Raw genomic sequence first — 27810 nt, 5'->3', positions numbered from 1 at the left:
TTGCACACAGAGCCAGATTCTGTAAATGGTGATGAAAAAATGTCCTAAGAACATAAGAATAGCCTTAGTGGGTCAGACCAATGGTCCATCAAGCCCAGTAGCCCATTCTCACGGTGGCCAATCCAGGTCACTGGCCAAAACCCAAGGAGTAGAAATGTTCCATGCTACCGATCCAGGGTAAGCAGTGGCTTCCCCCATGTCTTTTTCAATAACAGACTATGGACTTTTCCTCTAGGAACTTTTCCAAACCCTTCTTAAAACCAACTGCACTAGCCACTCTTACCACAACCTCTGGCAATGCATTCCAGAGCTTAACTATTTTCTTAGTGAAAAAAATATTTCCTCCTATTGGTTTTAAAAGTATTTCCCTGTAACTTCATCGAGTGTCTTTGTTGATAAAATTTGACTCTCAATGCGACTCTATAACACGTTTTCCTGGATGAGCTCCGAGTATCAAATCTGAGACTCAACTTTGGATGCAAACACTTATGCCAGCTGAAACCTGGTGTAAATCCTAGCATGCAAACTGGGTAGGCATGTCTCGTTTGGTGAACACCTCTGACCCACTCATGGTCACCCACGCCCTTTTGAATTGCACATGATCTGGTATAGGTGACCATCGTTACAGAATCCTGATAATACCACCGCTTGGTGCATTTTGGGGCTATTTATTCCATTAACACTTTTCAGTTGATCCATCCACCCAGTTCAGGGTTTCCGTTATTTAGGGATCTGGATAGGCTGCAAGCTTTCTTTTGCACAACGAATCTCGAATGTTATAAGAAAAGGTTTTTCGGCTTTCCGTTCTTTACAATGTCTATTCATAGATGGTAGATACCAGGCTCTATGACAGTTCCTGACTGCACCGCTCTAGAAATCGGAATGTAGTAAAAGTCTGGAATGTTGATATAGCGTTTTGCTTCACGGTTTTAGTCACTCCTTCGGGGGTACATTTAGAGTAGCCCGAGAGCCCGTCTCGAAGGGCGTATGATAACATGGGGCTGGGAGCCCCGTGTCGCCCACGCGTCTTTGGGGGGGTAAGGTTTAGGAGGAGGAGAGGGGAAAAAGAGTAGTGTGTGGGAAGTGAAGCGCGCCAGAAAACAGGTGCGCGATTGGTTACTGGGACGAAAGGGGGCGGCACCGGAGGTTTTAAAGCCGGGACCTTGGAGGACTCGGTTTTTTCTGGGTCCTCCAGGGCAGCTTTTTCCCCGCCCACCCACCCTCTATTAGTGGCCTTAGTAGCTCGGGTAGGCGGATCTCCTGAGCTACTGGGTGCTGGGGCTCATCCGGCGAAGAGCAGAGGGCCGGCTGGGGTCTACTGACCTGGTTAAAGGGGCATGAGGTCATGCCACCCCTCAGACTCTTGCTGTTCATGGCGGGGTTGGGGGCCATTTATTGATGATTACACCGGGTAGCTCGGGAGGAGCTGGCGGATTTTGTTATATGAAGTTACTGTGCTAAGGATGTTAATTTATGCAAATTTATTTAATTGCTGTTTTGATTAATAAATTGAGCTGCGGCTATATTCCAACTTTGTGTGTGGTTTCAGTTATTGGGACAAGGATAAGGGTAGGTGGGGTGTTGGGACGGCGGCAGGGGCTATCCAGATCCCGCTGTTACTGGTTTTATTTGATTTTAGTTGCAATCTACTCTTCTCCTGAGGAAACCTTTCTAGGCAAAACTTACGCACATCGTGGGAGCACACGTCATTTTAAAAAAAGATAAAGGAAAGAATCCTGCTGGGCCGCTTTGACGTTACAGTGTACAACACGATTTGTTACTTCAACATGATGGAGTTAAGTGCTGCTTTGTTTCATTTGCTGTTATATTAGTTTGAGTTGCCTTGACAAATTTAACAGTACGAAGTAACTTTGATTGTTATGCCAACATAGGGACATAAAAGTGAATCTGATGGTCCCATATTTGTCCTCTCAGCAGCTCGAATAGAAGGAGACAAAGGATACTAAGCACATTTCACCAAAAGCTTTATATTTAATATTAATTTAATAATTATATAAAAAATATGCTGGCAAATTGATAGACCAGATAACTAGAACAATTGTCTGAAGATCTTATACAGCTTGGAGGTTTTTTTTAAATTATTACTTAAATAAATCTCCTTTTGCAAACGACAACATGTTGTTTTAAAAAGCCTATTTTTTTTCTCAATATACCTTTTAAAGGTTTTTAAATTGTTTCGTATCTGGTCAAACAGATTTTTGAGGAGCTCATTTTTAGGCATCTGTTAATAAAGATCTTAAATTTTTTAAAAAAAGAAAACTTGTAATCTCATAAATCAAGCAGGAAATGAATGTCACATGCTTTACGCAAATAGAGGAGGAGGAAGACCGCTATCAAAGCCTTTCAGGGATGATTTGGGGTCTTGAAATAGTAGGCAGATGCACTTTTGCAGTGGCTGTCGCAATGAAGTTGCCGCAGTTCTTAGGGATGGTCACTATTTTAATATATCTAAGTAAGTATTTATAGCATCATGGTTAGCAAAGATTTGTACGCAGGCAGAGATGTGTCTAAGCAGTGATGTACATCCTAGAACGAGCTTTACATCATTCTTTATATCAATTCTAAAGGGGGGGAGAGGGGGAATAAAAGGTACAGGGTAAAATCTTCTTTTATTTTCTGTTTATATAAGTCTTTCTGTAACCCCGTTGATTATACATTATGCACCATTGGCACTTTCATTATTTGCATTTGTTTATCCTACAGGGTTCAGTAAGCAACAGGACCAAAACAGCGTCACTCAAACCCAAAAAGAACTTAAAGAAATGGAAAGAAACTCAGTGTCTCTGGAATGCACTTACACCTCAAGCTATTCATACTACGCCTTGCTTTGGTACAAACAGAACCGCGAAGGAGCGTTCACGTTTCTGTTTTATAAATATTCCGAAGGCACAGAGTCAAATGAAGCTGGGCAGCGTTTTTCCGTGGACTTCAGGGAACCCAGCAAAACTATCAGTTTAAAGATCTCAGCCCTCCGCGTGGATGACTCTGCAGTGTATTTCTGTGCTCTAAGAGAAGCACAGTGAGGGAATACGTATGGGTTCTAGTGCAAAAACCTTCTCAGAGGCGCAGCTGCCGATGAAGCCAGGATACAGTCCGCAGGCAGCTCTTACAGTACAGGCACCTGTGAAGAAGTCCCCAAGATAAACTCACCCAGTTGTAATTGAGAATACGCCACCACAACGGCTGCAGTTCACCTCAATAGTCACAGGAGGGCACTGTTGATTTAATCAACACTGACATCATTAACATATTTACCCTCAAAATCTATAAAGTCCACCTAAAGGTAGGTGCCTACGTCGGTGCACCTAGCCAATGTAGGCACCTGACATAATTGATTAATAAGCTTAATTGGCTCTGATAATTGCCAATTAACGGCTCTAAATTGACATTAATTGGACTTATTTGAAAAGCTCACAGTTTGGTAGGTGCGTAGCGCAAAGCGGTAAGCACCTAGGCCTGGATCCTCTAAATGGCGCTGTTAGGTGGTGGTAAGGAGTCTTATCTCCTCCTATCTTAATTGCTTTAATTGGTTCAATCGCTACACTAATTGACTGCGCCAATTAAAAAAACAATTTCAAAGCAATTAAAAAAAAAATAGAAGCGCATAAGGGCATCTTCAAAATGGCACCGTTCCTGCATCTACAGAAGCACCTTACAATGTCTGAGTCCACTGTAGGTGTGGTTAATGCTGGAAGCGGGCTTAGGCGTTGTAAGGCACCTCCGTAGATGCGATTCTCATGCCAGGTAGGTGCCGGAAATGTAGGTCTTTGAAACCCTGGCCTACATGTCCAACTCCTACAGTACCTTGCACGTAGTTCCAATTCATTAAATGGCACCATGGATTGATTGAGACACGCGATCAGCGGCCGATTACGGTGCTGTTTAGAGAATCCAGGCCCTGGTCTGAAGTGCCTACCTAAAAGTGGGTATGGTTAGGGGCAGATCACAGGCGTGTTTTCAAATGATGCACCTCTTTTTGACTTAGGAGCTATTGTGTGCACCACTTCGGTGCAGGCATTCAGGTCAAGAAAAACCCGGCATAAATATGGTGCACCAAGAATTAGTGACGTCTAGTGACACCGAACTAACTAAACTAAACTAAACTAAACCTTAGGTTTGTATACCGCATCATCTCCACATTCGTAGAGCTCGGCACGGTTTACAGGAGATGGGATAGAAAGGAACTACAATGAAGGGTTAGAGGTCCAGGTATGAAGAGTTTTTAGAGGGCTTAGAATGCCAGAGATGGAATAAGTATCAGATTTTTGAGAATAGCCAGGTCTTCAGATGTTTGCGGAAAAGTTGGAGAGAGCTCAAGTTCCGAAGAGGGAAGGAAAGGTTGTTCCAGAGCTCGGAGATTCTGAAGGGGAGGGAGGTCCATAGTTTTCCTGTATGGGAAATGCCTCTTAATGAGGGGAAGGATAGTTTTAATTTGTGGGTGGATCTGGTGGTATTAGGGTTAGAGGAGTTCCAAGAAAGAGGGATACAGGGAGGGAGGATGCCGTGTAGGATTTTGAAGGCTAGACAGGCGCATTTGAAGTGGACCCTGGCGATTATTGGTAGCCAGTGAAGCTTGGACAGAAGCGGAGTGTGCCTAGCTTGTAAAGAATCGCGCTTAGCAGTGCACTAGAGAGCGTCAATTTCTTAGGCGACATAAATAGAATTTGGTCCTTATTATTATTAACTCGGAACAACATCAATAAGGCTGATTTTATGCTGATAGCTTTGCTAGATTTCCTTCTCTTTCTCCACTCAAAGCGCAAAATAATCCCTTGGGTCTGATACCTCTGTTATCAATACCGCTGTCTTGTTTTTCTCCATTATCTTGAGGTTCCATTTTCTTACAATAACCTTTACATCGTTTGGAACAGGAATGTCCTGAGCGATCAGAACCTCCTAATTCTCAATAATTCTCTTCAGACCATGATCCCGGCTTTTCCCAGCTCTAACACCGTAGGATTTACAATGTATTAAATGTGCCAACTTATTGTGCTTTTCTGTACAAAATTTTCACAACCACCTATGCAATTAGGACATGAAGGCTGCCAATCAAGTGGAGCAAGCTTCCTCCAAAGCAAGGCAAATCATAGGTTGCATATGCAGGAGTTTTGTCAGCCGTAAGCCTGAAGTCATTATGCCATTGTATAGATCCATGGTGAGACCACACCTGGAGTAATGTGTGCAATTCTGGAGGCCGCATTACTGATAGGATGTGCTGAGACTAGAGTCGGTCCAGAGAATGGCCACCCGGATGATCGCAGGTCTCAAGGATCTCCCGTACGAAGAAAGGCTGGATAAATTGCGGCTCTACTCACTCGAGGAACGCAGAGAGAGGGGAGACATGATCGAGACGTTCAAGAATCTCACGGGCCGCATCGAAGTGGAAGAAGATATTTTCATTCTCAAGGGTCCCACGGCAACCAGGGGGCACCCATGGAAAATCAGGGGAGGGAAACTGCACAGTGACACCAGGAAATTCTTTTTTACTGAAAGAGTGGTTGACCGCTGGAATAGTCTTCCACTTCAGGTCACTGAGGCCAGCAGCGTGCCTGATTTTAAGGCCAAATGGATAGACACGTGGGATCTATTCACTGAGTTAGGTGGGGGAGGGTCATTGCGGTGGGCAGACTAGATGGGCCCTGGCCCTTATCTGCCGTCTATTTCTATGTTTCTATTAGTAACCATTTCTGCTTGTTTCTTATGAAATCCACTGATACCTGTTATACAAATTTGTTCTCTGCTTGCTGTGAACCATCTCATCCATAATCTGTTGTCTTGGATTGTACAGTGTTTCAGTTCACCTCTCCTTAATTGTTCATGTGTACATTCAATTGTGAGGGGCAGGCAGGTTCGGTGATACTCCAGGGGGTGGGGTGAGGGCTATCTGAACGCCACTTGCCTAAAATTGTGATACTGTGCAACCTCCTTAGAGAGATTGTTGGTCCTGGTGTTCCAAGAAAGAAAACCTGATGCATGTAATAAGGTACTTTTTCACAGTCTAGAGAATGACAAGGGCACAAATTTTCCCCATTCCCGCAAGATCTCTCTGTCCTCCATCCCATCTCCGTGAGCTCTGTCCCTGCCCCATTCCTTAGCGGCTGCTAAGAAGGCAAATAGAATGCTAGGCATAATCAAGAAGGGTATTACAACCAGAACGAAAGAAGTTATCCTGCCGTTGTATCGGGCGATGGTGCGTCCGCATCTGGAGTACTGCGTCCAATATTGGTCGCCGTACCTTAAGAAAGATATGGCGTTACTAGAGAGGGTTCAGAGAAGAGCGACACGTCTGATAAAAGGGATAGAAAACCTTTCATACGCTGAGAGATTAGAAAAACTGGGACTCTTTTCCCTGGAGAAGAGGAGACTTAGAGGGGACATGATAGAGACTTACAAGATCATGAAAGGCATAGAGAGAGTAGAGAGGGACAGATTCTTCAAACTTTCGAATAATAAAAGAACAAGAGGGCACTCGGAAAAGTTGAAAGGGGACAGATTCAAAACGAATGCTAGGAAGTTCTTCTTTACCCAACGTGTGGTGGACACCTGGAATGCGCTTCCAGAGGACGTAATAGGGCAGAGTACAGTACAGGGGTTTAAGAAAGGATTGGACAATTTCCTGCTGGAAAAGGGGATAGAGGGATATAGATAGAGGATTACTGCACAGGTCCTGGACCTGTTGGGCCACCGCGTGTGCGGACTGCTGGGCACGATGGACCTCTGGTCTGACCCAGCGGAGGCACTGCTTATGTTCTTATTCCTGCAAGCTCTGTCCCCATCTGCACAAGCCTCAAACACTTATGATTTTAAAGTGTTTGAGGCTTGTGCAGATGAGGACGGAGCTTAGGCATTGGTGGAATGAGGCATTATGACATCACAATCTGAGCTCTAGAATGTTGCTAATTAGGATTTTAAAGTGTTTGAGGCTTGTGCAGATGAAGACGGAGCTCAGGCATTGGTGGAATGAGGCATTATGACATCACAGTCCGAGCTCTAGAATGTTGCTACTTAGGATTTGAAAGGGTTTGAGGCTTGTGCAGATGAAGACGGAGCTCAGACATTGGTGGAATGAGGCATTATGACATCACAGTCCGAGCTCTAGAATGTTGCTACTTAGGATTTGAAAGGGTTTGAGGCTTGTGCAGATGAGGACGGAGCTTAGGCATTGGTGGAATCAGGCATTATGACATCATAATCTGATCTCTAAAACGTTGCTACTTAAGTGTTTGAGGCTTGGGCAGATGAGGCAGAGCTTGCAGGAATGGGACAGAACTTGTGGATAACTGGAAACATTTCATTTAATTACATGAAACCTGCCCCATTCCTAATCAATGGCAAGGAAGGAAAACAAAGACAAGAATTAATAGAAACTAGAATAACCATCTGTGAACAGTCATACCCTAAACAGTTATACGATTGCTAATAAAATTGTCTTGGTTTTTTTGTTTTTATGTAGAAAGGGTAAATGTTAGCAATGAAATAGGACATTTTTAACTTGGAAATGCAAGAAACAATTTTCATACGGACTCATTAAATCCAAGGTGTACCTACAACATGTATGAGCTACACCACAAACCACTTCCTCATGCTTCATTTCAAAGAATCTCAACTGCTAAAGAAAGACATAACTTATGTTATTATGAGAAAGTGTGCCACGGCTGAAGCTGGGGAATGAAAGAAAAGGGTTTATTTTTTTGCCAATTTATTTTTACTTTAAATGAAAGTACACTAGACTGAAAATATCCATCTCAGTGTAGGTGTGGGTGGGAGGGCGAGGAAGATGTTCCTGCACAAGAAGGGGTAGCATTTCCCTCCCCCTCCCCCACCACATGGATCAAAGCGGAGTGCTGATCAGGGGATATGGGGGGCATTGTCCCTCCCTCACACCATATGGGCCACATGACATGCTAGATTGAGGTGGAGTGCTAATTGGGAGGGGGTGGATCGAGGTGGATTTCTGATTGGGGGGGCATTGCCCCCCCACATGTGCCATATGCTATAAAAATGAAAGTTTAGCTGTCTAAATAGTGATGCATAAATTAGCAATTAGGTAGCTGTGAATTTCGAAGTATAAGGGGCGCATGTGGGGGGAGGGCCGCACTGAACTTGTCCCTCGATGAAAGGGCTGCACTGAACTGGTGGCTCATAATCGGCAACAAAGGAAGGACTGTGATGAATTGTCCTAGACCTGGTTGGAGGGGGGAGGGGGGGCAGATTGTGGGCACCGGTTTTGGACTTAGCGGTGGTAGGCACCTAACTTAGGAGACTTTAACAAGTTGCGCTAGAGGATTTTAGCGCGAGTCAGCGCAGTAAGGCCCTCTTTTACTAAGGTGTGTTAACCGATTAGCGCATGCTAATCGATTTAGCACGCACGCGCTAAATGCTAACGTCTCCATAGAGTTTGCATTAGTATTTTTCGTTTAGCGCGTGGTTTGCAGGCGCTAATCTTTAGCATGCGCTAAAAACGCTAGTGCACCTTAGTAAAAGGAGCCCTAAAAGTAGCAAAACTTTGCTATTTCATAAGCTACCAAAGTAGCCTAGAGGTTAGGGCAGCCCTCTTGGGTCCTGCTGATCTGGGTTCAATACCCGCTTGAACCAAGCCAAGATACATTTTCCTGCCACGCAGACTTCCCTTAGCTAAAGTGTTTCCTCAAATTAATTATTAATAATAAAAGATTGTCGGAACAGATCCGTGGGGGTCAGAAACGGCAACAGATAAAGCAGTGGATTGAGGGGCTAAAACGCGGACCTGCAGACATGAAACCTCAGCTGTCAATAAATGAAGATTTTTCAGGACGTGCAGTTAAGGTCCGCGTTTTACCCCTACCCGTAGAAATACAATATTGAATAGGAGAGAGAAACATGAAAGGTTATTATGGTAGGAGAGGGGATCCATTCTTGAATGTGCTAAGTCTAAATTGAAGAGGAAGAAAAATCGCAAGTCAAACGCATCTCTATAAATAGCATCAAGGGAGTTTTCTGTTTTAATCTCATGTTTTGGCTGTACCATTTGTGGCTTTTCGGATGGTGTATTTGGCTTGCTTTTGAGTCTGAGTGAAGGCATTTTGGCTTCTCTTCTCGGCTGCCACACAGGGCCTGAGAAAATGAAAACAACATCAACCGGTCGATGGGTGGGGGATCACGAAATGCACCTTGCAAAGCATTGATTGGTTACAAATGGAAATCTCATCTTTGCATTTCTGCTTAAACTTGTTGCCTCGTGCCAAACAGCCCCGACTCTTTGGAAGCAGGAGCAAATCTTCCTTTCTGGTTGCTCTTTTCAGCCCCAAAGAGCGCTGACAATGTGGCATACCTCTTGTTTAATTTTCTGTCTATTTCAAGATATGTGTGCAAGGGTGGTAGGAAATTGCAGGATCTTATAGCATATTGTATTATGCCCCCATGATTTTGGTGCGGGCGGGCAAAATACCGTCTGCCTTAATACATCTCTGACATTTGTTGATATTTTGCAGTTATATTTGGTGATTCCGTTCAACAAGTGCCCTCGGTCATATCAACTACAGAAGGACAGAGGAAGACTTTCGATTGCACGTACACAACCAGCTCCTTCTATACCTGTGTTTTCTGGTACGTGCAATATCCACGTCAAACTCTGCAGTACATTGCACGGGCACCGGGAACATCTGGGTCCTGTAGCAGACACAAAGCAGATTTTGCCAGAAGATTCACTGTTTTTGCCGATTCCAGTTCCAGCGGTCTGACCTTTTCTGACATGAACCCGGGAGATACTGGTATCTATTACTGTGCCCTGCATACCACTGCGATTCCAGCAGGCTAAATCACTGTACAAAAACCTCTAGAACACATTGAAATGTTGCATAACCCAAATCTCCAGATGTATAAAATAAATAAATAAATACTGTAACTCTGCCACTAGGTGTCGCTGTCATTCCACCATGGCAAGTACCTAGCACATCAGAAAGATTACCACTTTATTAGGGTGGGGGACATATTTCATCGTCACCAGGAGGCATGGCAAATTTAGAAAACCTTATTGGACATTTCAATGGAAGGGGCTGGGCTGTTTTTCTCCAAAGCTTTTATTTTATCCAACAATTGTCTGATCAAATGAAATGAAGTTTCCTGACTAAATATGTTTTCCATCTATAAGCCTGAGACTTTTCTGAAGGTCCTTCTACTCACATGCGTGCGGTGTAAGTTTATTTTGTCTTTTTTTTTTTTTTTTTAATTAGATTGGTATTGAGGATGTATTTCTCAAAATTGGTTTGCAGATCATTAAATCTTTTTGGCCTGCATACTTTAATTTTAAACTAATTTCTGCAGTTTAACTCCCAGACTCCATTCACCAAAGGACGTAATTCGAACTGACAAATTGTAATCGACAAACCGCAAGGGCACCTGGTTGTCATTGCAAATTTATTGATAAACCGTGTATCTAAAATCTTGATTATGAAAGCATATGTGATTAGAATTCGTTGTCTGATCCTGTTTGGTTTACACTGGGAAGTTCTTACTAGGTGAAAAATAAAAAAGTATTTAGAACCGTGTATGTACTTTTCATTCTTCAGATGCAAAAGCCAACCCTCAGGTTTACCAGTCTGCAACCGGTGCGTCTACTGTAGGGGAGAGAGCCGAAATCACTTGCAACCACAACGTAACCAACTATAACTATATGTACTGGTATAAACACTTCTCGGGATCTGCGCCCAACGTGGTCATATACGGATATTTATCAGCTGAGGATGTGGGAAAGTTTAAAATGCAAATTAATCGAGTAGCGCGCGCTACCTCTCTGATCATCACAGAAGTAGACACTGCAGATGCTGGAGTATATTACTGTGCAGTGCAGGACACAGTGATGTAGACAGGAAGTGAAACTGTATAAAAACACACGGGTTTCAATTACACAACATTCAGCAAGCTTAGATTTTGCTTAGGATTTTTATTTTTCATAGATTTATGACCCCAGTAGACAGAGGTCAAGGAAGAACTTTCTATTGAGGAATTTACCAAATGCTCCCTTAGTCCCAGTAATAACCTGTTTCTTTGGCCAGATTCCAGCAATGATGACACCTGTTTTCCATTGTAACCATGAACCACAACTGGGTTTCAGATTTTAAAGACAGGTATGGATGCTTGACAGCTTTATTGATGGAGCTGCTCATTAATTTACATTTCCAGGACTTTAAATGGGGTGCTTACCTTTAGAAGGGGAGCCTTACTACTTCCCTGAATAAAGGCCCAAATGCCCTGTTTATTTTATTTTACTTTCTGGTCTAAAAAAAAGGTTTTATAGTGTATTCATTTATCTTCTGCCTATATGGCTGCATCTAGATGGGTCACAATGTATTTATCCCCCCTCCCCTTTTTTTACAAAACCGCAATAGCGTTTTTTAGCGCAAGTCGGCATGCTGAATGTTCTGCACTGCTTCCAACACTCATAGAATTCCTAAAAGAGGGGGGGGGGGATTTAGTTATTTAACACATTTAGATATCACTGTCCTTAATCACACAAATAAATTTAAAATACCACCTTCCCTCGTTCCCACCAACACCAACCAATCCATTAATAAAACTACATTTCACTAATAATACATACTCCTAACATAATACGTGAAAATGATGTCTTACATAGAAACATAGAAATAGACGGCAGATAAGGGCCACGGCCCACCAAGTCTGCCCACCCCAATAACCCTCCCCTACCTTTCTCTGTGAAAAGATCCCACGTGGCGATCCCATTTTGACTTAAAATCAGGCACGCTCCTGGCCTCGACCACCTGCAGTGGAAGATCATTCCAGTGATCAACCACCCTCTCGGCGAAGAAGTCTGCAATTTGTAAAAGGATTGCGATTGGAAGATGTATCAACTACGTATGTTTAATAATGAATTAATTGATGATGTCATTATCCCAATAAAATAGCCAGTCACTTTTATTTGGGGGAGACTTTTGGCTGTCATCTTACCAATCTTAGAAAGAGGTCAAAATGCTCCTCAAGGCCTTAAACATTTAACTACATTTTTGAGTTAGTTTTTTTTCCCTCAGTCTTCTATGAGATAGAATTAAGAACTGGGGAGAAGCCTGTCCACATAGTTACTTAGACCAAACAGTAGCACCTTTAAATAAAATTATATATATCATTTTTTGTTGTTGTTCAAAATGTTTCTCATATCATACTCGTTTCTGAACAATGGTCCTCCTCCCATAGCACCTACTATGGATGTCATTATGTTGCATTATTACATTTAGATTACTGCAATTCCCTATACCAAGGGGTTACTCAAAAAGAGATGAGAAGAATTCAAATGATCCAAAACACTGCCATTTAAACTTATTCACAAGAAAAGGAAGTATGACTACATCTCAAAACGCCCATTGACTCCCAGTCACCCATTGGATAACATACAAAATTCTACTGCTTATATTTTAAAAAACTGAACATACACCTGCACTCAATCAATCATCTGCTAATATCATATTCCTCAGCCAGATCGCTTCACTCAGCCGAACAATAATTAAGGGGCTAATTCTATAAAGGACACCTAACTTAACCCCCCCTCCCTTTTACTAAACCACAATAGCGGTTATTAGCACAGGAAGCCGCGCTGAATGCTCCGCGCTGCTCCCAATACTCATAGAGTTCCTATGAGTGTCGAGAGCAGCGCAGAGCATTCAGTGTTGCTCCCTCTGCTGATAACCGCTATTGTGGTTTAGTAAAAGGTGGTGGGGTAAACGAGGTGCCCTTTATAGAATCAGCCCTTTAATATCTCCCAGTCTCTTTCACACAAGGAGAAAATATTTATTTATTTAGTTAATTAGTTTTCTATCCCTTTTCCCCAAAGAAAATCTCGAATTCTAGGAGCTCTCAGAAATATAAACTTGGCTTTCCCACTGTTAAAGGAATAAAAACTATGGACAGTTTTTGTCGACCATTTTCTTTTTCACTCGTAAAAGTTTGGAATGACCTTCCTTCTATAATTAGAATTCTCTCTTATCTACCCAATTTTCGTAAAGTACTGAAGACATATTTATTTCAGAAATTTACTAACAATGCTTCTTTTTAAAATAATCAATCATAAGAGATAAGCAATGGATCTGATCTGTGGGGGCAGTTGAGTAGGAATGTCCTTTGGTAATTTGCAGTTGAAGGGCACGACTGTCGTGTAACTGCAGAAACAAATACCATTTTCCTCCCCCCTTTCAGCTCTGACATAAGGTTTTTGTGGTGCTTCCCACTGTGTTTTTTATCAACGTGTCACTGACGGCACAGTAATACACCGAAGAGTCTGCTATCACCACCCTTTCGATCACAAGGGAGGCAGAGAGCTGGGTTTTGTGAAAAGCAATGGAAAATCCTCTGATGTTTTTGTTAGACCCATATATATAGGGATAATGATTTCAGGACTTCTTTCCCGTGATCTGTACCAGATCACCAAATCATAGGCAGTTATGCTGTGATTGCAAGCAATTTCCACTGAATCCCCTTCCATGACCTCAAGATTAGCAGGTTGAAACACTTGACTGTTGCTTTCTACATCTGTTGGGACACAAGGAAACACATTTATTTATTCAGATTACTCTGGAAAAAAAATATTATAAAGCATTCGAGCACAAATCATTTCTCTCAGCTACTCACATAGGAAACCAGCTGCAAAACACAGGATGCAGAGAGGAACCACTGAGAAACTTTGCTTAACCATGTTCTCCACTTTGCATTAGCACTCACTGCAAGCTCTCAGCACTTGAATATGTAGACTCTGGAGAATACCACACAGAATGATAAGTGTAACACGTTCTTGCCCCCTTCTGAAAGTTTGTTTCACTGTATCCCGCTAGGTGGCGCTTCTATACCTAAGGGGTGAGACAAATTGGTGAGACATGAAAGTTGGGTTCTTTTGAGTTTTCACTCTTCTCTGCCTCTCATTTGCTGATCCCCTGGCATTCAGATCTTCATCATTCCTTTTCTCTCTCTCTCACTCACTCGTACAGGCTTAAATAAGGAGCCCCACATACATCTTCATTCATAGGAAACTCATCCACCAATATTATTTCCATAACACGTTGCTTAAAGCGCAAGAAGCCCAGCTCATGCAGTCAAAGCCATTCAGAATGAAAACGTTTCATCTAGCTCTAGCTTTAATAGCAAATTTATATGGTAAGTTTCTCTGCCTTTTGCAAAACATCTGAGGATCTTTCATGACATTTGATTCAAGAACTCATTGAATAATGAACGCACTTTGGCATTTACAAAATTATTATTTTATGTAGATTACAGAACAACAACAAACCAAACCTGAACATTTTTCTTCTAATACTTTATAAAATATATCAACAATAGCACTCAAATGTTTTCAAAGCTCTAGCAGCTGAATTGCACAGTTCCTATTGCAGAGACCAAAATTTCAGGCTTAGTAGAAAGTTTGGCTGCAAAATTAGAAAAAATTTGCCAGGTTTGCATTTTGCCTTCCGAATTTTGTGCATTAATTAACTCCTTTTGCATCTTTTAAAGGAAACCCCAGAGGGCAATCAGCCACACAGCCTCAAACTGAAGCCAGGATTCCAATGGGGGGATCAGTTCTCCTGAATTGCACTTACGATTCTGGACAGCCGATGGTGATGTGGTACCTCCAGGATTCCGAGAAGGCGCCCCAGTTCATTCTCCAGGACTCGTCTAACCCCGACGACCTGCAGCAGAGATTTAAAAAGAGGTTTTCTGGTCGTAGGGATGCACAAGGGAACTCCTTTCCTTTACAAATAGCTAACGTTGAAGTGACTGACTCTGCCGTGTATTACTGTGTGCTCAGAGACACAGCGAGAGATCTTGGGGACCTCCCCGTACCAAATCTCATTTCCCCCCATCAAAGCAAGGGGAGATGACAATCATGCCAAATAGACCCCAGCAGAAAAGCAATGCAGAGCTGTGGTCTTTCTAAAAACACTGGGAAGTGTATTGCTCATTGCCAATTTTGTCATTATTAGGATGTAACTTATTAATCATTGTTGTAAGTTTCAAGTTTATTTATATTTTTTAAATACTGCCTATTAAACAGTCTAGACAGTATAAAGCAAAAACATGGTTGTGTAAGGGCCTCATACATACACATGTTGGACAAGACTTGGAAGAAGAGGTAAGGAGGGGATATTAGTTACAGTAGTTGCCTAATAAAACAAACAAAAAATGAACCACATCATAGGGGGGGGGGGGAGAGTTATGTCTGCACAGAAAAAGAAGAAGAGAGATGATAAATGGGAAAAGAGGAGTTAAGTGGTGAAAGCATCTTTAAATAGACCTTAAGGTTAGATGTAAAGTTGCTCAGGTTATATTCTTTCCTAAGGTAATTTGGGAAGGCCGTTCCATAAGTTGGGGGCTATAACAGAGAACGTTGTTTTCCGGGAAGTATTGCAAAAGATGTGGCGGACAGACTGTTGATTCCGTATGAATCTGTGCGATCACTTCGTTCTTCCCAACAATATCTTCTAGCGGTCCCTTTTGTTCGCCAGTTGTTCTACGATACAACGTGTAAGACTATCTACTCGGTAGATGCACCCACACTGTAGAATTCCTTCCCTTTGGCCCCAAGACGGGAATCTAATCTCACCAACTTTAAATCTAGCCTCAAAACCTTTAGAGATGACTATGAGATCTAGTCCTAGGACTAATTGCTCATGAGACTCTGATAATGGCCAGACATCAGATATTTCCCATTTCCCTTCCGTTTCTTCCCACTCCCCCTTCTTTTTATTTTAATGCAATGTGTCCCACCCATTTCCCATGTTTTGTATGTAATAACTGTGTAATTTGTCTTTTTTCTGTTTTTTAACCATTTTTAAAAATATTTTAAATTATTTCAAAATTTTGTACAACTGTAAACCACTTTGGTAATAAAAGCGGTGCATCAAGACTAAATGAACTTGAAACTTGAACCGAGAGAAGATTTTGTTCGGCCGAGTAAAGCGATCTGGCTGGGGAATATGGTATTGGCAGATGATCAATGAATGCTGGTGTATGTTCAGTTTTTTTAAATATAAGCAGTAGAATTTTGTGTGCTATCCGATGGGTGACTTGGAGCCAATGGGCATTTTGAAGTAGCGGTGTGACGCGGTCATACTTCCTTTTCTTGTGAATAATTTTAATGGCAGTGTTTTGGATCATTTGAAGTCTTCTCATCGCCTTTTGAGTAACCCCTTGGTATAGGGAATTGCAGTAATCTAGATGTAATAATGCAACATAATGACATCCATAGTAGGTGCTATGGGAGGAGGATCATGTGACCTGCCTGGTCACATGCTCACTTGTCCACAGTACCGTAGCTTCTGTCATCACTCTGTACATATAAATTAAAAATGACTTTAGCCTCAAGTTCATCATTGGTCAGGAACGAGAAGGATATGTGAAACATTCTGAACAACAACAACAAAAATATATACTGTATATAGTTTTATTTAAAGGTACTACTGAGCTCTAAAAATGCATAGAGATGGGACAAGGAGGTATACTTCAGTCTATTACCAGTAGAGGGCGCACTTGAAGCAAAAACAAGGCATAAAGAAAAAAACCTGGACCCCCTTTTTTTTTCTTTTTAAGGTAGGTCACAGAACAAATTATTTCAAAAGGGGATGCAAAGAAAAGACCACATCTGTTTCATTACCAACATTGCAAGGCTTCTGCAATGGGAAAGATATACCTCGTACTACTGAGTCTGACAAGCATTTGCCAATGTTTGTGAATCAATAATTGTGAGTCATGTACAACGCAAAATTGTATTTTACAAAAGTATATCTATTGTCATTATCATTCCGTTTCCGGTCAAATTTTATAGCCAAAAAAAAAATCCTGCGAACTTGAATGTTAAAATCCTCATTGTGTTTAAAGCCATGTAATTTCATTGTTTTTGCAATATTATCAAACATACTACTGAATATTCCTGATGTGTCATCATATTTAAAGACCTCTTTTGGAATTCCAGGGGCAAAATCTCAGAGCATTGTGAAGCAATACCATCAAAGCCTGACAGTCTCTTATGGAGATCCCATGACTTTTCTTTGCAGCCTCAACAGAGAGAGCATGTCTCTTTCTCTCTCTACACTTCTGTGCGGGTGTCTCTCCCTCTCCCCGAGTGTCTCTTTCTCTCTCTCCACTTCTGTGTGGGTGTCTCTCCCTCTCACCTGAGTGTCTCTTTCTCTCTTTTCACCTTTGTGTGGGTGTTTCTCCCTCTACTACTACTATTATTTGTAGAATGCTGCCAGCACTATACAGAGTCACAAAGGAGAGAGTCCCTGCTCGAAAGAGCTTACAATGTAAACAATCAAGACAGACAAACAGGATGTCAGGGTAGGGGATACAGTTAGAGGGGATGGTTAAACTGCTGGCTAGGGTAGTGAGCAGATGGGAGTAGGGTTATGAGTTGAAGGCCGTCTCAAAAAGGTGGGTTTTCAGCCTACGTTTGAACAAGGGATGGGAAGGGGTGTGGTGTGCTAGAGCACACAAGGAGGGTCAACAGGACATCGCCATAGCTAGCCTGACCCAAGCTATCTCCAAACATAAGAAAAAATGTGCAGGGTTTATCCCTTGGTTGAACTTACCAACCAGGGCCCGCCCATACATTAGGCAAAACTGGACGGTTAAGTAGGGCAGCAACTTTATGGGGGTCAGGAAAAAAGCAACTACAGTCTAAGCAAACGGATAGGTCCTGACAGTCGCACAGACTCAAAGAGTCATCAGCACATACTTTACAAATTTGCATGGCCAGATCGGAAAATGGGCGATCAAAGGGGGAAAACACGTGGTGGGCCATTTTGTGAATCGGGTCGGTTAGCAGTGATCGTTGCTAAACCCTGGGCAAGTCACTTCATCCTCTACTGCCCCAGATATATTAGAAAGACTGTGAGTTCCCCTGGGACAAGTAGCCCACTCTGAACTCCTATGGGATGATGGGCTAAAAAAATCAAATAAATAAATGCTGAGTATCACAAATTTGGTGAAACTGAAGGGCAATTGAGGAAGGGGGCAGGATTTGAAACAATGAAGGTTCACCTAGGGTGCCCACCACAATTTTCTGTTCCTGACTGTTGGAGCTGCTCACAAAATGTATCTGAAAGATGGAAAACACAGTAGAGGGTCTCAAGGTTCATACTGGAGAGTCAGCACACACACACACTACTATGGTTTGAATTGGGAGGGGCAGAAAAAAAAACACTCCAAAAATGACGGGCAAACATTGTCTCTCCAGGAGGTGCCAGTATTGCACTCACCTCCCTCCTGCCTTACAACTGACTCATCTGTGTATTTTTTTATATTTTGTTTTGTTATTCCATGCCCTGTATTTAAGAAAAGGGCTATAGCTTGTCCCCGTATTAACGTAAAACTGAAATGCCTATAACCAAAGGTAAAACAGTATAACTACTTTAGAAGAGAAGGTGAGATAATATGTAAGAGATATCTACGAGAACGCCATGTATATACTATGACAACCTTTATAAACTACAGATATAGCCAGAGCCATTAAATATTATAAAATGATATCATAGAAGGTATTTTTGTAAATAACAATGATATATCAGAGATATGGTGAAAAAGACAACAATAATTATGGGCTCTTTTTACGAAGCCGCGCCAAAAACTAACGCCAGCTCAATGGTGGCGTTAGCGCCTAGCCCCTCGCTAAAACCGCTAGCACAGCTTAGTAAAAGGAGGACTATATGTTAGCAGCAAATAACGGCAGGAGGCCAGAGTTTATAGGCAGCACTATTCAAATCATCTATAGAGCAGACAAATATAAGGACTACGTGCACATCTATAGACCACATTATCAGAGAAGTATATTTGGTCCGCTTGGTTCATCAGGTCACCCCTATAAGATAACTTAAAGGGTATTTTATGCTGCTAATAAGCAAAGCCTCTATAACACATGCTAGTAGATATTAGGAAACAGACATGGGTCATCTCAGTCGGGCAGAGATCGAAAAGAGAACAGAGACAAAAATCTGCCTTCCATAGAGTGGACTCCAGGGGCATAAGTACAGTATTTCCATTAGAATATCTCAGATTTGGATTATTTACTGCAGAGAAATAAAAGTTACAAGCTGATGCCTTTTCGGCTAGTCAGGTTAGTTGACAGATAATTGCCTTAGGGTTTATTATTCTTATTTTAAACTTTATTTCTGACCATTGAAGGACTGCCAGAAATCACATTATTCCCATTACTTTTTGTAGCCGAAGGGAACTTGTGCACCTTTTGACTATAAATGTGCATCTGTTCCTGCATTTCAGTGCCTCACATTTGAAGTTATCCTAGAGGGCGGGTTTTTGTATGGATTTAAGTAGATTTCGTTTCACTGTGTCTCTCTCGCACAGTAATACACTGCCGTGTCCTCCGTTTCCAGGCTGGTCATACGTAAATAGAAATTGGAGCTGTCCTTGGCAGCTGTGAATCGTCCTTTGATGACATCGGAATATCTGTTACTAAAATCAGATAAGTAATAAACTATCCACTCGAGCCCTTTCCCGGGAGCCTCTCTGTACCAGTACATGTAAGAGTCCCTGGCACTGGTCCCAGTAACTGCGCAAGTTAATTCCAAGGACTCTCCAGCTTTCTTGACATCTCCACCGGACTCTTTCAGAACAATCTGGGACCAGGTACCTGGAAGAGAATTGAAGATAGTTTTGTAAACTGAAACTAGAAATGCATGGTGTTATCATTAATCCTCCAGTAAATGGAAAAGGGGAACTCACATGATAGAGCAATGAAAACGAGGAAGACCTTCAAGAATAAAAGCATCCTGATGAAGTAGGAGAAAGGGAATGGGAAAAGGGGTTTAATGTGGCCACTTTCTGAAAGAGCTGGAATAACACTGGATATGACCATGAATCGGGTTTTATGTTGCTGAACCGGCTTTGTGGTTTCTGTAACAGTAGGTGTGGGGAGGAGCAGTTGGGGGCTGGGGAAAGAAAGAAAAGAATGTCCTGCAGGGGAAACTATATTGAAGGAAAAGAACTCGCCACGTCATTAACTACTTTTACTAAGCCGGCTTAGGCGCTAAGATGTGTCTAACGGAGCAAAAAATGGAATACCATTGGACAAGCTCAGGCTCCTGCAGTATCTCGCATTGGCTTCCAATAGAAGCGAGAGTGAACTTCAAATTCTACTGCTTACTTTACAAGGCTATCAACGGAGAAAGCCCAACTTACTGGAATAACCGACTAAATCAATCTTCCTCAATCAGACACAGAAGAACCCATTCACTATTCTATTACCCACCATCCAAAAATGTCAAACAAAAAAACTCTATGACAACTTAAAAGCCTCCAAAGCAGCTGAGTTGGACAAACAACTCACCACTCTGTTATCTTCATCCACAGATTACAAAACCTTCAAGAAATAAATTAAAACCATACTCTTCAAAAAACACGTTAAACCTAACCCAACATCCAACACTCTATAAACCCTTAGTACTCTCTAATTTTTCTAGTTACCAAACATTATCTAAAACCCATAATTATCCCTTAAAATTTTATTTCATCGTTTATTCTATTACTTCAAAGTTGAAATGAAATTCTTGTTTTTAGTTTGGATGTAATCCGCCTTGAACCGCAAGGTAATGGCGGAATAGAAATCACTAATGTAATGTAATATAATGTAATATCTTTATAGAATCTGGACCCAAGTGCTCACTCAGTAATAATAATTAAAAAATGACCCCTGGCTAATGGCAAGGTTAGGATATTAAATATAATACTTCAAAATGGAAGAATTACTACTTGAAGATCATATGATGATACGAAAACAACAACGAAGGAGACAAGATGGTATTCAATCCTTTAATTATAAAACAGACTCGTGTTTCAGCCTCAAAAGGCCTACCTCAGGAGAAAACCTCCACATAAAACATAAAAAATAAATGTAAAATAAATGCCATTGCAAACTAAACAAGTGTAAATACATGCATAGATATCATAAAAACATACATATATATTATTACACTACAAATGTAACTAGAAATATTTTAATGAACAAATATAAATATATCATAAATAAACTAGAAAATAATAAATGAAGATAAAACATGAATTATGCTATTAAAAAAAAAAAGGGAGAAATTACCTTGCTGTTTTTTGCTGGGGGGGGGGGTTAACAAGGAGGAAAACCCCCCAGACATCCTACATGTGCTGCAGCTATTCACTGTGCTGTCACTGTTTAAGACCCTTTTATTTCACTGGCAAAAAACAAACCCTCCAAAAAGGTGTAAAATCTAAAACCACTTAGCATATCAGTGTTTCATACTAACCCCCTCCCACTATTGCTGCTGCTTTGTTAATTGTCCCAAAGCCCACAAGATTTTAAAGGGCTTTGGGGCTTTTGCCATGTGGCAGCCGCTAGCATTGCTTTGTATAACAGGGTGTAAGTTAAGGCACATTCTCAAAATGTGTAAATCTGGCACATATCTTCGTTCATCCTGACTGGACTGGACCTGTTTCACCAATGGCTTCCTCAGGGGACTCTATGGTGCTGCAGCCATTGGTGACACATTGGGATGAGTGAAAAGAAGTGTTAGCTTTATACCTTAACTTAACCCCCCTTCCTTTTTTAAAAATGTAGCGTGGGTTTTAGCACCATCCATGGCACTAAAAACAACACTAGGTTTTGTAAAAAAAAAACAAAAACAAAAACGGAGGGGGGTTTAGTTTGAAACGGTGATATGCTTAAGTGATATTGGTTTTTGCATATTTTTGGGAGGTGATAGGCTCAGGACTAATCTAAGGAAATAATTTTTTTACAGAAAGGGTGGTAGATGCATGAAATAATCTTCTGTTAGAGATAGTGAAGACAAGGACTGTGTATGAATTCACAATAGCGTGGGACAAGCATGTGGGATCTCTTAGGGAGAGGAGGAGAGAATAGATCAGGGGTGTCAAAGTCCCTCCTCAAGGGCCGCAATCCAGTCAGATTTTCAGGAATATGCATAAGATCTATTTGCATGCACAGCTTTCATTGTGTGCTAGTAGATCTCATGCATATTCATTGGGGAAATCCTGAAAACCCAACTGGATTGCGGCCCTCGAGGAGGGACTTTGACACCCCTGGAACAGATGCTGCAGATGGGCAGACTAGATGGGCCATTTGGCCTTCATCTGCTGTTTCTATGTAAAAGGCATGCACACGTCAGCAACCATCTTGTTTAGGGCAGATCGTCCCAAATTTTTAAACTATCCTTCCCTTCCACAAAAGGTATCCCCATGCAGGCAAACTTGGTTCATCCCTCCCCTTTAGAATCACTGAGATCTGGAATAACCTCACCTCCCCGCTCCGAACCTCAAGCTCCCTCCAACTTTTCCGTAAACACCTAAAAACCTGGCTATTCTCAAAACTGTAACTCTTCCCCCCTCTTAGGCCTCTCCCCCTTCCCCCACCCTTTTACACCTAACTCTTAATCTCTCCACTGTAGTTCCTCTCTCATCCTACTTCCTGTAAACCGTGCCGAGCTCTGCATCCGTGGAGATGGTGCGGTATATAAACCCAAGGTTTAGTTTAGTTTAGGTGTGTCAGTACTGGTTTACAAAGTAATCCCAAAAACTGGACTTTCAAACTTTGATTCCTTCATTGCTGAGTGTTGAGGAAGTAGTTTTGAGAAATCCACCACTGAAATGTATAAACCCCAGTATTTACAGATGTGGGTTGCAAAAATCAACGCCGCCCCTCCTTTACAAAGCTGCGCTAGTGTTTTTAGCGCCGGCTGCGGCAGTAAGAACTCCGACGCTCATGGAAATCTTATGCGTGTCAGCGTTCTTATCTCTGCATCCAGCACTAAAAACACTGGCACGGCTTTGTAAAGGAGGGGGGTACGTTTCCTATAAGGTGTGCAGGAGGTCCTACCATGGTGCCTTGATATCGCCGTTTCAACTGCGAGGTGCAGGCAGGTTGTGCAAGATTTCCAGAGGACCTGCTTGTCCCTTGTGATTGAAAAAAGCACTATATAAAAACAGACGTCTGACCAAGTGGTCCAAGTAACATATAAACCTATATAATAATAATGAATCCCACTCTATTATCGGAAGGTTTCCCCCATTCAACAATCAGTTACGTTTATAAAGCATAGGTTCAGGGGAGAAAAGCCTCAGAAATTGGAGACATACGCACAACAATTTTTGAAATGCACTGTTTTAGCGTATTCAGACACTTCTGGTCCTTACTAAAATCATCGGCCAAAACCACTCCCCCTTTTTTAAAAATGTCTTTTTTTATTTAAGTTAAGAAGGATATGGCAATACTTGAGAGGGTCCAGAGGAGAGCGACACGAATGATTAAGGGCATGGAAAACCTTTCATACACTGAAAGATTGGAGAGACTGGGGCTCTTCTCCCTGGAAAAGCAGAGACTCAGAGGAGACATGATAGAGACCTACAAGATCATGAAGGGAGTAGAGAGGGACAGATTCTTCAAACTTTCAAAACATAAAAGAACAAGAGGGCATTCGGAAAAGCTGGAAGGAGACAGATTCAAAACGAATGCTAGGAAGTTTTTCTTTACCCAGTGTGTGGTGGACACCTGGAATGCGCTTCCAGAAGACGTAATAGGACAGAGTACGGTGCATGGGTTCAAGAAAGGATTGGACAATTTCCTGCTGGAAAAAGGGATAGAGGGGTATAGATAGAGGGCTACTGCACAGGTCCTGGACCTGATGGGCCGCTGCGTGAGCGGACTGCTGGGCACGACGGACCTTGGGTCTGACCCAGTAGAGGCACTACTTATGTTCTTATGTTTATGTTCTAATGTTTTTCTTATATATGGTCTCCTTCACTATAATGCAGAGAACCCCGATAATTTGATTAAGAAGATAACATTGGGTTCCTTTAACTAAGGTGCGCTAGCATTTTTAGCACATGCAGGAAATTACTGCGCGCTACGCTTCTAGAACTAACGCCAGCTCAATGCTGGTGGTAAGATCTAGCGTGCGTGGCAATGTAGCGTACGCTATTCCACGCACCTTAGTAAAAGGAGCCCATTAGTTATCTTATTCTTTCTGTTGATTCTTATGCTTTGCCATTTAATCCGTGCCATTTAAGAAGGTACCACAGGGCTGCCCAAGTCCGGTCCTCGAGATCTACTGGCAGGCCAGGTTTTCAGGATATCCACAATGAATCTGCATGAGAGAGATTTGCCTGCACTGCCTTCTTGGTATGCAGATCTCTCTCATGCAGATTCATTGTGGATATCCTGAAAACCTGGCCTGCCAGTAGATCTCGAGGACTGGACTTGGGCAGCCCTGAGGTACCACATTGCATCACTCCTGCCAGTAGGACTCCTGTACACCTTAGAACCTTTCTCGAGCTGTGGCACATGGAAAGTGGTGGCCGCAGCTCGAGGCAGCTGGCAGTGCACGGGCGTCGCTGTGATGTCAAAATCCACGCTTGCGCGAAGGCCGTCGACTCCCAACGAGGTTGCCAGCAGGGAAGAGGGCCAGAGAGAGGCATGTCGTGTAGGCAGTCAGACGGCAACGGCACCTCTCCTCCTCCCCAGCGTGAAATCGCAGGAGGCACACTGCCTTAGAGGGAACAGAAAAGAAGTGTGGAGAAAATTGTGAATACGGATTCCTAAATTTTTAAGACCCACTGGGTGACAACAGCAGCTTTTTCTATCATTTGAATTGAGATTCTAAAAAACGTTAATAGCAGCGATCTTAAATTTGCAAAGAATCTTTTTCTTCAAATAGCATACGAGCTGATCTTTTTTTTTTCCAGGAACTGTATGTATTTATTCAGCCGCTGATACTTTTTCTACAGTTCTTCCTGTTGTAGAAGTTAGCCCAGAAAGTTTACTTTTCATAATATCTTTGCAGCTGTACCTTTTCCATATTGCTAAATGGTCAGGTGACTTTGACAGTAACTGAAAAGTTTTTGTAGCGCAGTACATCACCGTGCTATCTTACGCTACCACAGTGGTTGAAGTGTCTGCTCTTTCCATTCAAAAACCTCCCAGCATCACAGTCTCCTGTAATAATGCATTTCCAGTCCAACCCAGTCAACTTCTCATCTCTCTTTCCCCCTCTTTTACCAGGGTGCGCTAACCGATTAGCGCGTGCTAATTGAATTAGCGTACGCTAAACGCTAACACGTCTGTAGACTAACAGGCACATGTTAGCGTTTAGTGCGCGCTAAATTGGTTAGCGCACCTTTGTGAAAGAGGTCTCCTGAGGTCTCTGATCTCTGTATTTCCTCTGAATATCTACTTCTTGTATTTCGCTGAATGTCCAGCACTCTTGATTGTAAGCCGCCTAGAAGTCACAAGATTGTGGCGGTACAGAAGAATAAAGTTGTTATTATTATTATTATTTCTCTCTTTCTCACCCCTAATAATAGAAAAATTGCTGATCGCATGTAATTTACCCTGCATGCAAATAAATTGGACCTTTTTTTGCATGACTCATAATCCAGAAAAATTTCACGGAGGACATAATTATGCTAAACATTTTGGATTACTCAGTTCCCAAAGAAATGCACAATGAAACCCCGATCCTTGACTATAGTGGTTGAAAGTACTATCTCTCAAACTTTTTTAGCAAACGTTTTTCATGATCACTGAAATTTTTTTTTTTTTTTTTACGGTGGCTTTTCAAAGCTGTGGTAGAGGTTTCTACAGCGGGCCGGCAAGGAAAATGCTCCACGGCTCATAGAATTCCTACCAGCATCAGAGCATTCCTTTTCGATTGAGAAGCCTTGTGAGATTTTATATTTGAAATTTTGGAAGAGGGAATGATGTAGTAGGTATTTGTTGCAGTTTGTTTGGTTGTGACGATCAAGGCCCTTTTTTCCAAAGGTGTGCTAAGCGATTAGTGCACCCTAAATCAACGCGTGCGCTAACTGTTAACCCTTTCAGGACCATAAGGATCGTAGGCCAATTTTTGTGGTTTTGACGACATTTTTATGGTAAAAAGGGCTTGCAGATGCCAAAAAATTGATTTTTTTTGTGAAATATCATTATTTTTTTTTTTTTAAATCAAACTTCTGGCTTATGGACAGTGTGGCAAGTGAATCTTCTCGTCAATCTGGCAACGACGCTAATGAATGAATGTCGGAACCAGTTTGTTTACATAAAGGCAGTATCATATGGAATCCGTACATATCAAATTTAGAACTGTAGACTATCCCAATCAAAATTTATAGGATTTTAAAGTTATGGGACAAATATGTCCCTTGGTCCTGAAAGGGTTAATGCATCCATAGGATGACATGCACGCGTTAGTGTTTAGCGTGCGCTATAAAGCATAGCACACCTTACCCCCTGTTTTACCAAGGCGCGCTACGTGTTTTAGTGCGTGTTTAACGTGTGCTAAATCTACACGCACGCTACACGTTAACGCGTCCATAGACTAACGTGCACGCATTAGTGTTTAGGGCGTGATTAGCGCATGCTAATATTTAGCATGTGCTAAAATGCTTAGCGTACCTTAGTAAAAGAGCGGGTAAGGCACGCTAACCGATTTAGCGTATGCTGATTTAGCATGTGCTAAAGATTAGCGCGTGCTAAATGCTAAGGCGCCCATACAATATAATGGGCACCTCAGCATTTAGCATGCGCTAATCTTTAGCATGTGTTAAATCAGTTAGCATACGCTACATCGGTTAGCGCACCTTAATAAAAGGACCCCTATGTGACAAAATTCTCTATTTGTTTTATTGTAATCTGCCTAGGTTGTAGGCAGAAAAGAAAATTTTAAAATAAATAAAATAAATACCTCGCTGACCCACAGTAGACATCTCGACCACAGTTTTGTAAAGGGAGCCCTTAATCTGTGAGTATGTTAAGTTAATTCTTAATAGTGCAAATTTCAATGTACTGTATTTCATATGAATAATAAAATTCTTTGAGGAATCTTGTTATGAGATACAATTTTGGAAGACTGAGGTGGTGGTTTCCAAATGCCCTGGGGGCTCTCTGGCCAGTTGGGGTTTTTTTTTAGGATATCCACACTGAATAGTCATGAGAGAGATTTGCATGCAGTGTAGGCAGTGTAAGCAAATCTCTGGCATGAATATTCTCAAGTTTCAAGTTTATTAAATTTTGATTTTACGCAATATCAAATATTTCAATGCGTATTACATAATTGAAATGTACAATAAAAAAACTAGGGTGACAAATACAAATACAAATAAGACAAAATTATACAAACTAATCATTATGTATTACAAACTGAAACAAGTGGATAAAGATTCTTTGTGGATATCCTAAAAAACTTGACTGGCTGGGGAGATCCCAGGACAGGTTTGGGAACCACTGTGTTGGAGGTTACTCGCAACATTATAAAATAGTTCTTAGGTGCCCTACTGGTGCTTTCATACCAGGGGGCCTCTGAAAAGTTCTCAGCCCAGCCAAGAAGAGAATGATGTGGAGTCTTGAAACTTACAAGTTATTCCCCACTTTTCTTGACACTTGTCATTTCATTTTATATCATTGAATTGAAACTGTCAAGAAAAGTGGGGAATAACTTGTAAGTTTCATGGCTCCACATCATTCTCTTCTTGGCTGGGAGGCCCCTCATAAGTACATGTATTTTGTACATTTATATTAGGGTTGCCCAGAAAAAACAAAATTTTGAAAAACCGTGTGAATTGAGGTTTTTACATTACATTAATGACTTCTATTCCGCTTGTACCTTGCAGTTCTAAGCGGATTACATCAAAACGATAGCTGGACATTTTCAGGAAGAGGAATACAATTAGAGGCGTTAGGTCTAAGTCATGTTTTAAAGGGAGGATATTAAGAGGGGGAGAGAGGGGAAAAGAGAGGGGGTTAGGAAATTAGGATGAATTTCT

General features: G+C 41.7%; 1 protein-coding gene and 1 gene segment (V, D, J or C); both read left to right on the top strand.

The window, feature by feature from the left end:
* The first annotated feature begins 2388 nt into the window (after positions 1-2388).
* Positions 2389-3044, top strand: LOC117350412. The segment is given in 2 exon segments: positions 2389-2473; positions 2725-3044. Coding segments are annotated over 2 exon segments (369 nt in total).
* A 10883-nt stretch (positions 3045-13927) lies between these two features.
* The window catches only part of LOC117350409, a 106431-nt gene continuing 92548 nt past the window's right edge, over positions 13928-27810 (top strand). Inside the window, exons 1-2 of the mRNA XM_033924689.1 lie at positions 13928-14157; positions 14512-14807. Coding sequence (XP_033780580.1) covers positions 14091-14157; positions 14512-14807 — 363 coding nt within the window. The 5' untranslated portion in view covers positions 13928-14090. The remainder of the gene's footprint in view (positions 14158-14511; positions 14808-27810) is intronic.

The sequence above is a fragment of the Geotrypetes seraphini genome, chromosome 16 (genome assembly GCF_902459505.1).
Source record: "Geotrypetes seraphini chromosome 16, aGeoSer1.1, whole genome shotgun sequence".
Lineage (NCBI taxonomy): Eukaryota > Metazoa > Chordata > Amphibia > Gymnophiona > Dermophiidae > Geotrypetes > Geotrypetes seraphini.
The sequence above is the reverse complement of the archived record's forward strand: the minus strand, read 5'-3'. Positions and strand labels throughout refer to the sequence as shown.